At 41.9% G+C, this 12,761-nt stretch overlaps 1 protein-coding gene and 1 long non-coding RNA gene across 4 annotated transcripts in view; one reads left to right on the top strand and one right to left on the bottom strand.

Moving 5' to 3' along the window:
• SKAP2 (src kinase associated phosphoprotein 2) overlaps window positions 1–12,761 on the top strand; it is a 433,571-nt gene that overhangs the window by 50,973 nt on the left and 369,837 nt on the right. For all 3 annotated transcript variants that reach the window (XM_069211422.1, XM_069211421.1, XM_069211420.1), the window contains exon 2: window positions 6,994–7,099. In XM_069211422.1, coding sequence (XP_069067523.1) covers window positions 6,994–7,099 — 106 coding nt within the window. The remainder of the gene's footprint in view (window positions 1–6,993; window positions 7,100–12,761) is intronic.
• Window positions 1–12,761, bottom strand: part of LOC138261877 (uncharacterized) — a 374,610-nt gene that overhangs the window by 8,901 nt on the left and 352,948 nt on the right. The window lies entirely within an intron of this gene.

The following is a 12,761-nucleotide window of genomic DNA, read 5'->3' as shown; positions in this document are numbered from 1 at the left end:
GTAGCATATCTTAAACAGCGATTTCCTAATAGCTATTCCTAGTCTGTAGGAATCACTATTAAAAATCTCTATTTTTGTACATTCCATTTTGCATTTCCTAAATATTGATTTCTTAGGATTCACTATTTAGGAAATGCAAAATAGGAATTTCATGCATCTGGCACATAGTTAAGTGAAATTATATACCTCGTGAACTTCAGTTATTGTGCTAGTTTAAAATGTTATGTTTCAATTAAGATTGCCACATAACTATAACAACATTTGAAACTTTGTTTTTTTTAGTGAATTTTTAATGTTTTATTTAATTTAAAGGAGGATATTATTTCAATTCCTAACAATAACTCTACTTTCACCTTTGTTTTCTTCAATTCATTTCTATGGTTCTTTTAATGTAAGTAAGATGTCCATCATTGTGCAACCCCTCCCCGACCCCAAGCAGGCGCCCAAACCTCCACTCAACCTTACAGTCACGGCGTAATATATTTAACATTATTTGGTTTGTTAATACCTTTGGCGCCATTTGACAAATCTTCCCAAACTTAAAAAAATTGTTCATCCACCACAGCTTCTTCCTGGGAAGTTTTGAGTGGCTCATCAAGTGAGGGCCGAGAAAAAAGGAGGTCCCCAAAATAGAAAAGCCCCATGCATTTTCTATAGACTTTTTTGGAAAGTGATATAGCAATAACTACTGAACGGAATTACACCACATTTGCCAGGAAGCTAGATTTGGGTCCAGGAAGTGTGCCTTTTGTGCACAAGTCCCCCTCACCAAGCCTCAAAAGGGCGCTGGGACCCCATCCCTTGAGCTGGAAATATAATACTAGGGGCACGCCTCCCTCCCTGAGCTTGTTGTGGACCTGGGGACCCTTTGCCCCAAGACCAAGCACATTACTTTGAGGGGAAGGGTGCGCGCACCTTCCCTTCCACAAGTCCTTAAGGGGATCACATCCCTGGGGCCAAACAATGAAGAGGAAGGAGGTAGTGTGCCCCCCTTCTCCCTGAACCTTTCTTGGCCCTAGGGACTCCAATCCACTGGGCCAGCTGTTTAACTGTGTCCCAGGGAGCTCATTCCCGGGACACAGTGGAGTGCAGGCAGGGAAAGAAGTATGCTCTCACCCAGTAGGTTTCCCTGCACGTTCTCCTGCTCTTGTGATTGCTCCTGCCTGACCCGAGCAAGCAGAAATAGGATGGAACAATGCCAGCTCCCATGTGAAGCCAGTTGGGGCCCTGGAGTTTCCCCTGCAGCCCCCAACAATATGTATTGTGGGTGCCTGGGATGGGCACCTACTTAGATTGAAAAGGCCTGGGGGATGGGGTTCATGGGACCTCTTAAGGCTTGGGGACGGGGCCACTTGCCCACCCCCTTTTTTTTGGTTTGGCCCCAGGGGCAGGGGCTCCTGGGGAGATAGCGGCTTGGAGAGGTGGGCTCCACACCACTCTCCACCCTCTTTTTTTTTTTAATAAAGAAAAGGCCCAATGGCTTTGGTCTCCAGGACCACTAGAAGACCGAGGACGGGGGCAAGTGGGGTCCCTGAGGGCAATAGGCCAATAGTGGCTTTGCGAGTGGTGCAGAGCAACCACATCCCAGAACAGGGAGCTAGCTGCCTACTGGGAGTTGGACACAGGACCTGGTCGTTGGCCAGGCTTTGGTCGTGCATGGCAGGGGTTGGCTGCTAGCAGGGGGTTGGACTCAGGCCTTGGGAAAGGGGGGAGCTTTACATATGGTACTAAAATATTACTTTACATTTAAAAAAAATCCTAGAAATTCACTGAAAAAGCCAAAGGTTAAAGTGATTTTCTAATTAGGTTGCCAACCTAACATTTTAACTTTAAAAAAAACACTGAAATTCACCAGTTATAGCTAGCACTAGTAACTATAACTTGCACCCTGTGATAACTATAACTCGCGACCTCGCCATGTATAGCTATTTACCCCACTTATTACATCGCTCATGGCATGTTCTATAACATTGTTGAAAACATCACTGCAACATCTGACATGACATTACTGATGACAAGACTGTGCATGGCTTGGGTGAGAGTTATATTTACCTTAGGGCACAAGTTAAAGTTACTAGATATAGCTATACTGATAAACTTCAGCTTTTTTGTAGTTTAAACGTTAGGATGGCACTGAAATTTTCATCTAACTATAACACCACTTTAACCTTTGGTTTTTTCATTGAAATAAAAACAAAAATATATATATACATATATATATATGTGTATATATATATATATATTTAATTCCACTAGGTCCACAAAAAAGGCACGCTCAGTATGTCGGTGCCAGCATCAGGGAAGGACCTATTCCCATCAATCTTTCTGCCAATTTAACACTCAAGTTAAAGATGCTGCACTCACAGGATTCTGATTAATCCTCTTTTATTAAGTAAGAAAAACCCCACCAACTCACACCAACGCGTTTCGACCTTCCCGGTCTTGATCAAGTGATCAAGACCAGGATCCTGTGAGTGCGGCATCTTTAACGTGAATGTTAAATTGGCAGAAAGAATATATATATATATATATATTTTTTTTTTTTCAAGTTACATAGGTTTGGAGTGAGTTACGAATAGTAAACCTATACTTACCCTTACCAATATACATACTTACGCCTCAATTTTTTTTACATCAATATTTTTGATAGGCTATTTGTGAAGGATAATACTTCTGTAATCAGTATTGTGACTTACAAACTTTACAGCTGGGTACCTACATAAAGAGGGTTTTGTAATGTTCAATTTTTCCAGTAGTGGTATGTACACAGGAAAGTAGGAGTTTGGCCGAGATATTACAAGGTAGTACATTTAGGCACATGATGTCTTCAGTACATATATGGTTGTATACACCATCAAGTCTTCCACAATGGAGTTGGAGGATTGGGTCTTCAGCCCCGCAGTTCTGGTCTTTTTAAGATTAGCAAGTGGCATTTGATTTCATATATAAACTCGGTGGGGAGGGGGTGTGCTCAGTTAATAGGAAATACATTTATAAAGTTGAGTACAATATACATTCTTGTGTTAAGCATATGAATCTTGAACTGATGCATGGGCTTTTGGAAATAGCGTGGAGAGGAATGTTGGCCGAACATAAGGGTTATGATGGGGCATGACGTGATCAGCTGAGCGAAATATTGAGGGGCATGTATGGCACTGAAAGCCAGTGTGAACATCTGTACTCGGAGCTGCTTCTGGCACACAACCAGTCTGACTATTGTCCGTACAGTGAGGTGAGTGACGATCTGGGCATGTTAAATATTAAGTGGATGGGAAAGTCAATACAGAGTCCAATGAGTATATGGTTCCAATAGTCAAATTGTTCATTACGAATATATGGGTCAATTACCTGGCCATTCTGAAGGGTACCAGAACATCAAGGTCTAGATGTCATTTGGCAAAAATATAGTGTGCTAAATCTTGTTTACCAAAATATCACCCCATTGGAGTTAATAACGGAAAAACAATATCTCAATGGAACAATATTTTTGTAAATAGCATTTAGGCTACAATATTTATGCCTGGTGATATTGTTGTTATGGATATGCGGACCTACACTGGCCATATGATATGTTCACAAATTTTCCTATGTGTATATGTATGTTTTAGTATTTATATAGTGTAAGCCAAGCCGTGGTGCAATGGAGCCCTGGAGTTTGTTACACCTCAAATAACGATATTCTTTCTAAAGAAATAGGTAATTGCTCATCATTTAAACATCTCTATCAATGATACTCAGACCAGTTCAGCCTTTTATTTTAGAACTCATTTACTATTATGCTAATCATCAGGTACTATATTCTAAAAAAATAAAGAATCTATAGTCCTCTTATGCAAGTCTATGGGTGAATTAATTTATTCCTATGTTCTAGAATTTTTATCACTTTCCCACTACTAAAATGAGGATGGAGGCGCTAAAGTTTTATAATTAAAACACTTTAATGCTAGCTCTTTTTCACTACCACTGTTTCTTAACACTCACACCGGAGCTTTTATGGAAATCAGGAAATCTATTTGCAGAAGTGAAGGGAGAGCGTTGACTCTGGAACCAATACGTTTGTGCCAGAAGTGTGGCCAGAAGTGTGGCTCTCGGTGTATATTTGGCTGAAAGAAAGGTGGCCTGCCTGGAAAATAAACTTGCTGCCACAGAGCCCTTTCATCCTGAATCAGAGACTTATGAACGATGTTAACGAAAGTTGGTGGACTTTGTTGTAATCTAAGGGAAGTGTTCCTTTAAACAAGACTTCATCAAAGCCTGATAACTAAAAATCCTACTCTTCACATTTGGGCAAATGTAAAGGTGGACCTAGCTCACAATGATAAATATGATGGAGGGAAACAATATGGTGACCTGGTGGTTATAATGGGTGACAAGGGCACCAGCTGTGTTAGGTTGCAAGTGTGCAAGGATCAGTAACTGAACTGACAGTAGGATTTGCTCAGTGGTAAAGAAGAAAAAATAACAAGCATTTGCAATGCAACGGGTCTCGCATTTGCTCGAGTTAGGGCTATTAGCGCTGTAAATGCCTAGCTGGACTTTTCTTGCCACATACATTGAAGATGAAAAGTAAAACAGTTGACATAAGCAAGTCAATTCAAAGTGCCACGGCCGCCATGAGCGTGAGAATTTTTGGCTCCCTGTATCAATATCTAGAAAGGATTGCGGCTGGGATGAAAGGCAAACCAAAACCAGAGGAGGGTCCATCACACGCTGTGACAGGAGGAAGTGTGACGTAGTGGGATGGCCATTGTTATAACAAAGGAGGCATACCCATATAATCCTTAGACCTGGGTAATTACAATATTAATCAACACAAATTAGGTCAACTTGGGGGAAGTATATGCCTAAACTCCAATGGCAATTGCAAAAATATAATAAAAATAATAGACTTTAATTTTTTGAGAGAATATAAATATAAACGATGACCCCAAATTAATTTTGTCACCTTTTATTATTCAATCTGATAAAAAATATCTCTTTTAATCATAAGAACTTCAATTTAGAGTAAGTGTTCCCAATATTATATGACGCAGTGAGAGTGATAAAGTGATATGCGTGCCAAAGTGTTATATACAATATATACAAATGTGGTTAAAACATATAGAAAAACATATAGAAAAAGAGCAAACTTCAATAAGACCCCTTCATTCCAGGTGTTTTGAAGTTGCTCATACATAATCCACATAAAATGTAGTCAACGTTTTGACTCCTGGTGGCCCACCGCACTAGGACCCCCACCTACTCCAGCCAACCACGCATGCAACCTCGGCTTCATCCTCGACTCCGCCCTCACCATGTCCAAACAGGTCAACGCAGTCTCCTCCTCCTGCTTCAACACCCTCCGCATGCTCCGTAGAATCTACAAGTGGATCCCGACAGAAACCAGAAAAACGGTGACCCAGGCCCTCGTCAGTAGCAGACTTGACTACGGCAACGCACTCTACACAGGCATCCCAGCAAAAGACATCCAACAACTCCAACGCATCCAGAACGCATCCGCCCGCCTGATCCTCGACATCCCCCGCCGATGCCACATCTCCCACCACCTGAAGGACCTCCACTGGCTCCCCGTGGACAAGAGGATCACCTTTAAACTTCTCACCCACGCGCACAAAACAATACACAACGCCGGTCCCACCTACCTAAACAGCAGACTTAACTTCTACGTCCCCTCCCGCCAACTCCGCTCTGCCAACCTCTCCCTCGCCATCGTCCCCCGAATTCATCGCAAGACCTCCGGCGGCAGATCCTTCTCCTACCTCGCCGCCAAGACCTGGAATTCTCTCCCGACCTCCCTGCGCCAGACCCAGGACCTCCTCACCTTCAGGAGACTCCTCAAGACATGGCTCTTCGACCGATAGCAGCTGCCCCCCCCCCCCCCCAAGCGCCTTGAAACCCTAACGGGTACATAGCGCGCTTTATATGATTGATTGATTGACCCTATATCAAGACATAAATCATTGGTGGGTCATCCTCAGGACTGAATAATTCTTCTAGCCGGAAACACCTATTATTTTTGTCAAAAATATTTTTATCGACAATTCATAGAATACGTCTCTTCCCTTTTTATAATTCCTGGTATCAGTAGCCTACACTCTCCTTGACTAGGCAAACCTCTTTTAATGTTTTTTTATCGCGGAAGACATTTCTTTATTTTACCTTTTAAACGTTCTCCAGTCTGTCTCAAATGGTAGAAGCCATCCGTGTATCAGCCTGTAGTGTGATGGCCAACAAAAATGTTCACTTAGTGAAATCGCTTGGGACGGAACTCAGCACACAAAGGAGGGACATTTCACAAAATGCACCAATAAAAACGAAGCATTTAAGAAAAGCACTACAAAGAATGAATAGCAGTTACTGGGTGTAGTTAAAAGCCCACAGAGAGATTTCAACAGGCTAGAGTGCTTGCACGCTCGACCCTAAAAACGGCTTCCATAAACTTGTATGTTTTTAAATGAATAAAGCCTTCATATATTTGCATCACATACTGCAAAGTGTGAAATCAAGGAAGCATAATATATTCCCTGTGGCCCCGATGGCGTAGAATTCATAAAGTCGCTCTGGAAAATGTATGCTCTGTATTCTGTCTGATGGTTTTATTGAATATTTAATAAATCTTGCATACTGATAATATTGTGAAAAGTACCTACAACTGGCAATAACCGATCCTCATCACATAGACAACTCATAAATTTATGTTTCTGTTTGATGTAAAGCAGTGGTTCAGAGGTACAGTTATCAAAGTCTTCTTCAGGGAATTTACAACAACACAGCTGTTTGTTGCAGTGGAAAACACAGGTGCTATTTCAAACACCTAGAAAATGTTCGATTTCAGTTCAGTTGTGTGAAGACTATATCTTAATTGGTATGTGTAATTAATTGGAAAGCTTCATACAATAAAAAACCATGATGCAAAGAAGTATAAACTGTTCAGTAAATACTCTGTCCATTCTCACGTTTGATATGCCTTTTTTCCTGTTTTTCTATGATCAGACTTGGAAACTTTCATCTCCGATATTCTGAAGGGAGAGAACCTGTCTAAGAAAGCGAAAGAAAGGAAAGACGTCCTGCTTAAGAAGATAAAAGACGTTAAATCTAAGTATGATTCTGTGTTATTTCGTCTGTTTTCTATTCTCTATGCTAGGCAAGGGTGTACAATGTAGAGATTTATGGACTTATTCACAAAGGTAAATTCGGCCCTATACATATGTTTACCACAGAGTTTACCTCAGCTACGCCTTCTAGGAATTTTTAAAGGGATACCTGGCTGGTGTAAGCATTTTATAGGTGCAGAGATCCGAGATGCGTCCGGATATCTCAACACCTGTAAATCCCACAGAAGGGGTGAGGTTTTCGTAATTCTAAAACATAGATAGCCTTGGAAGTGTGTGAACTCCCATAAACGAGTTTTTGTGGGCATTGACAAACTAAGATAATTTTCCTTAAGAGCCTGGAAAGAGTCATATTTTTACTTCAGCTGATTCCTAGTGTAAATACACTTTCTAGAGTGGGAACAGAAATGGACCCCTCTCAAATTAGTTGAGGGTGCAGTAGAAGAAGTTTCTCCACAGGGAAAAACGTTTCCTATGGAGAAAAAAAAACATGAGCATTTGCAAACGGGTTACCCATGTGCAGAGTTCACCTAAGAGTACTCAGTACAGAGGGAAAGCATTTCCATCTATGAAATCATATGATTTCCCTAACAAATTATTTGGAAACTAGCACCAAGGGCAGATTTCCATCTGGGTTCCTCTAGTATTTTGTGAGCTCAAAAATAGTAGTAAACGACAGTCCGACTTAGATTTAAAAATGTAAGTGTAGTTTTAACTTATTTTGTGAATAGGCCCCGTCAGTGCAAACTAAAATTGTGTTTTAGTCTTTAACCTGTTCCTCCAGAAACTGTTTTGTTATTTGTTTGATCACCCATAAGATGCTTTTTGCACCAATATGCACTTCTAACAGGGCAGAACTGAATTAGTAGTGACCCCTCGATGGATTTGTGTGGTACGTATTTGTTCCGTGGTGCTTCAAGTCTGTGAGCAGTTTTACTCTTGACTACCCTCAATAGCGGGATTTATTCAACTACTTGCCAGTAATCTTAATTACACTGAGTCCATTTCATTCTCATCGCATTTCTTACTTTCGACTTAAGTTGCAAAGGCGAACTCAGTATTCCAGAAAAAAAACTCAGATGGACTGCTGACTAGTTTAATCCTAAAAATTACTTGTGAGTGGTATTTGAGCAATGTGAATGTGAGCACATTTGCTCCAAGGGTGGATCAGGAGATATTCCAGGATAGCACTAAACTCACACGTTTCAAGTTATTCACAAAGTCTTGGCAGTCACATTTCTACTCCAGATGTGATCAGAGATTTACTCATTTCAAGTGCTGTTATAAATTTCTATCCAATATGCCCGGAAATATTCCTCTGTATTTCACCGGATTCACCACATATTGCTATAACTGAGGCAAGGACTGAGGTATTTTCATCAAGGAGCCCAATTTTGTTCCCCAACTTGCTATTAAAGGTAATATTTCACAAATATTTTGCTTGGAGCACAAATGAAAGATACCTGGCTAAATGCTGCATACAAATACAGCAGTGTTTATATCCTTTTTGAGTAAACAGACACTGGGTACTAATAGTGTGTACACTGACATGGAATCTGCTCTAAATTTGTGTCCTGGTGAATGTGCGAAATCAGTAATGGCTAAAAACAGGGTGCACAAAGAGGTCGAATGATAAATGCATTGGTTTGAGTTTAGTAACTCTTGTTATGTTTTTTTAATCTTGTTTTGGAGACTTCAATGAAGTGCCTTTTGTCTACTCGTACACATTTTTAACTCTGGTGCACTTGTGCCAGAATCCCACTTTTTTCCTTTCCCTCCCCTTGATGATCTTAACAAACCAGAGGAAACAGTGATTAGGTACAGAGGATTCATATGTTTGTCAAATTTCTTGATATTTAACAGGGGTTGCTTTTATGATTATGTGGAAGTGGGTTCTATCATCTATGTGTAACAAGGTGTGGCACTGATTTATTGGAGGATCAAGCTAGAAGACTTAGGATGACACGTAGACTCTGGCAGGATGTTGTACTTTAGTTCTTCTAAGTCATACCCATCAGCCAGTCCCATATCCATACATATTGCATGTTAGTCACCGTGTCCCTCCTCTTGAATTTGGTGCACACAGCCGCCTGTCAAATGTGATATCAACAACAAAAAAACTGGATCTGCGGCTTCAGGAAACTGGACCTGGAACTCATAGTAGCCAAACAAGTTAAATTACCCACCACAGGTCAGATTAGTTAAAACCACAGCAGTACGCTAACATTACTACAAATCTGCTGCCAGTTTGTGTTCTGTCTTTACGTGTATTTTGGTTGACCCTTGGTAGGTTACATTGAGAAGTTCTGTAAGTGTTATAAATCAATGTGTTTTTAATACAATTTTCCTTAAGTGACAGTATTCAGTAATAACAACATCCCTGACTGGCACTGTCAGATTGGCATACTCCACTTTTAATTTCTCAGTCACTTCATCATCGCCTCAATTTATGGATTTGAGTTACATTTGAAGAGACCTGTGAAGAGGCATATGACTGAGGGGGTGATTCTGATTCTGGCGGGCGGCGGAGGCCGCCCGCCAGAATTCCGCCCCCATTATACCGCTCCGCGGTCAGAAGACCGCGGAGGGTATTATGAGTTTTTCCCTGGGCTGGCGGGCGGTCTCCAAAAGACCGCCCGCCAGCCCAGGGAAAAACTCCCTTCCCACGAGGATGCCGGCTCGTAATCGAGCCGGCGGAGTGGGAAGGTGCGACGGGTGCATTTGCACCCGTCGCGTATTTCACTGTCTGCCAAGCAGACAGTGAAATACTTGTAGGGGCCCTCTTACGGGGGCCCCTGCAGTGCCCATGCCATTGGCATGGGCACTGCAGGGGCCCCCAGGGGCCCCGCGACCCCCCATACCGCCATCCGGTTCCCGGCGGGCGGACCGCCGGGAACTGGATGGCGGTAGGGGGGGTCGGAATCCCCTCGGCGGCGCAGCTAGCTGCGCCGCCTTGGAGGATTCAACAGGGCAGCGGTACACTGGCGGGAGCCCGCCAGTGTTGCCGGTCTGACCGCGGCTTTACCGCCGCGGTCAGAATGCCCTGCGGGGCACCGCCGGCCTGTCGGCGGTGCTCCCGCCGACCCTGGCCCCGGCGGTCTAAGACCGCCGGGGTCAGAATCACCCCCTGAGTGTCTAAAATGCCCAATGTTGCAAATGTAGTTCTTGGATGTGAGCCAAGCTGTTCCGCTTGACTAAATATGTTATTCTCAAATAATCACCTTATCTCTCTATGCACTCATTCTCTACCATTTACATGCTATAGTTATGAATATTTGGAACCATTAAAATTTGAAGTATTAGGCGCAATATCAAGATTGGAGCTGATTAATATCAATCACTATATGTTTTGTTTGAATGTACTCGAATTACCCTTGGGTTTAGAACTGTAAATATGCCTAAACGTGGCCTAAAATGGTACATGTAAGAAAACATGCAGCTCAACATATGAGATTTAAAACTTCAGTGTAACTGTTGGTCGGTTTCACAGCTGGTTTAGAAAATATTAATATTTTAATTTAATATTCTCTCTAGACATTATGCAATGATGGAAACTAGTTCTCCACCCCCTGGATATTCCACATCACATCACATCACATCACATGGCGTATGTAACTCCCAATTAAACAACATGGCTCCCACAATGAGCCCTGTGTCACAACAGCTTACAAAACCATGCAAAAATATCAGAATTAAGAGAAAAACAATCACCCTTTAAAGTGATTTCACACATTTCATAGGACAAAAACAGAAATATGTATCACAGCTACCTCTATGATATATTTGTCAAACAATCATTTTTTTCATATGTAAATTTCTGGAAATTAGAAAGTTGAATAATTGTAGCATGCAGCTACTTAGGGCACAAAACATAATTTTAGAGAGCTCTTAGTGAGTAAATCTAGGGACTAGTTGAGATAATTAGAGAGCGAGCATCTGGCAGGGACCTGAGTCAGCCACCACTGCCACAGGGGTCTCGAGCTAGAAAGCCATAAACAAACAAACAATGGTGACGAGGCGCAGCTCGGGACATGTATGACTAAACGAAAAGTACATTCATAACAAACAATAAACGCTGATCAGTAAAAAAGTACAAGGAACTTAATGACAAAGTTGAGAAGTATAAGGCTACAACAATAATACTTAACATTTCTAAGTATTAGTAAAATGTTGTTTCTATTTACAAATATTAAGACTGCAAATTATGGGATTTTCGTCACTGGGTGTCTCTCTGTCGTCATTCCATGCCCTGGCACAATAGAGGCCCTTATTACTAAATCCGTTCAGGCATACTCAGTGCAGTTCTGCAAGTCTGTATTGAGATGCAGACTCTTCTGTGCTACAGGTGAACACCATGTGCACAAATCCTCATTGCAACTGTAAGGCATCCTGGATAGAGGCTTTAATCCCCGTCCCTCTTGGGGTTCCTGTACTTGTGGGTGATACTTGAAAAAGCATCCTGTTGTTTAAACTTGTTAGGGACATAAGCCCTAATAAAGCAGTGCAAACTGATAACACTCATTTAAAACTACAACTGGAGGTGGAAATGTAGAATTGTGCAAATGTCACAACTTGCCTTAAGACATATTTTCTTACTATTTGGAGAGCGTCCTTGCCTAAATGCGTCCCGGGAGTAAGTCCTATAGGTTAGGTTAATCTAAGTAAAGCCCTTCCTGTCACTTCACTTAGCCTTGCTTCCCAGAGACTCCATGTGCAAACAGACACAGCATCTGGGACAGTAAGAAATATAGGCATACTTTTTGATTCAGAGCTCTTTATTTCTCCCGCAGAGCAAATCAGTGGTGATGGAATGAAGTAAGGACTACAGCTCGTCAGAAAGATTCTCCTGATATTCCAGCCAATTCATGGCAACAACCTAATAAAGTCCCTTACTCTCTCTTTTACTGATCTTTAGGCAAGTCAATTGATGCAGGCTTTCCAAGGTAGCGAACTTCCAAACTACAGAAGCTTTCAAACACAGCAGCATACTAGTTTTAGGTCGAGCTCACACGCGCTCTGACGTGTTGTTATCCATCTGTGGGCTTTTAACCACGCCCACCACAAGCCCATCACTACCAATTGTACATGGACCTGCCTTTCAAAAATCCTTCATCATTATTGGTAAATGCTTTACATGTGTCCCTCCTTGGGGTGGTTTTGTTACCGCCTTGGCCATCGACCCTGTTACATGGATAATTGCACTTTTGGCAATACGTTTGACTGCAAGCGAACTTCTTTTTCCATTTGTGTCTCTCCTTCACGATCATGGCAGCCATGGCGCTTTGAATCGGCTCACTTATGTCGACTGTTTTACTTTTCATTTTCAAGTTTATGTGGCAAGAAAAGTTCAGTTAGGAATTTACAACCCTAATAGCTCTAACTCGAGCAAACGCGAGACCTATTGAATTGCAAATGCTTGTTACCTTTTGGAAAAAGAGATGCGCTCCCCCAACCACTTCAGTGAAAATCCTTTGCTGTCTCCTGGTGAATATGATTACTTTTGGATTAATTTTAGGGTCCTATGCACCATGAACTTATTTCTGAAAAATGGCTGCCCACCAAGGTCCAGCCAATCTGCCTTCATACTCCGAAACATAGAAAAAAGCATGGGGGAATGTTATTAAAAGCCTAGAGAGCACTGCTCTGGAA

Source organism: Pleurodeles waltl, chromosome 10 (genome assembly GCF_031143425.1).
Source record: "Pleurodeles waltl isolate 20211129_DDA chromosome 10, aPleWal1.hap1.20221129, whole genome shotgun sequence".
NCBI lineage: Eukaryota > Metazoa > Chordata > Amphibia > Caudata > Salamandridae > Pleurodeles > Pleurodeles waltl.
The sequence above is the reverse complement of the archived record's forward strand: the minus strand, read 5'-3'. Positions and strand labels throughout refer to the sequence as shown.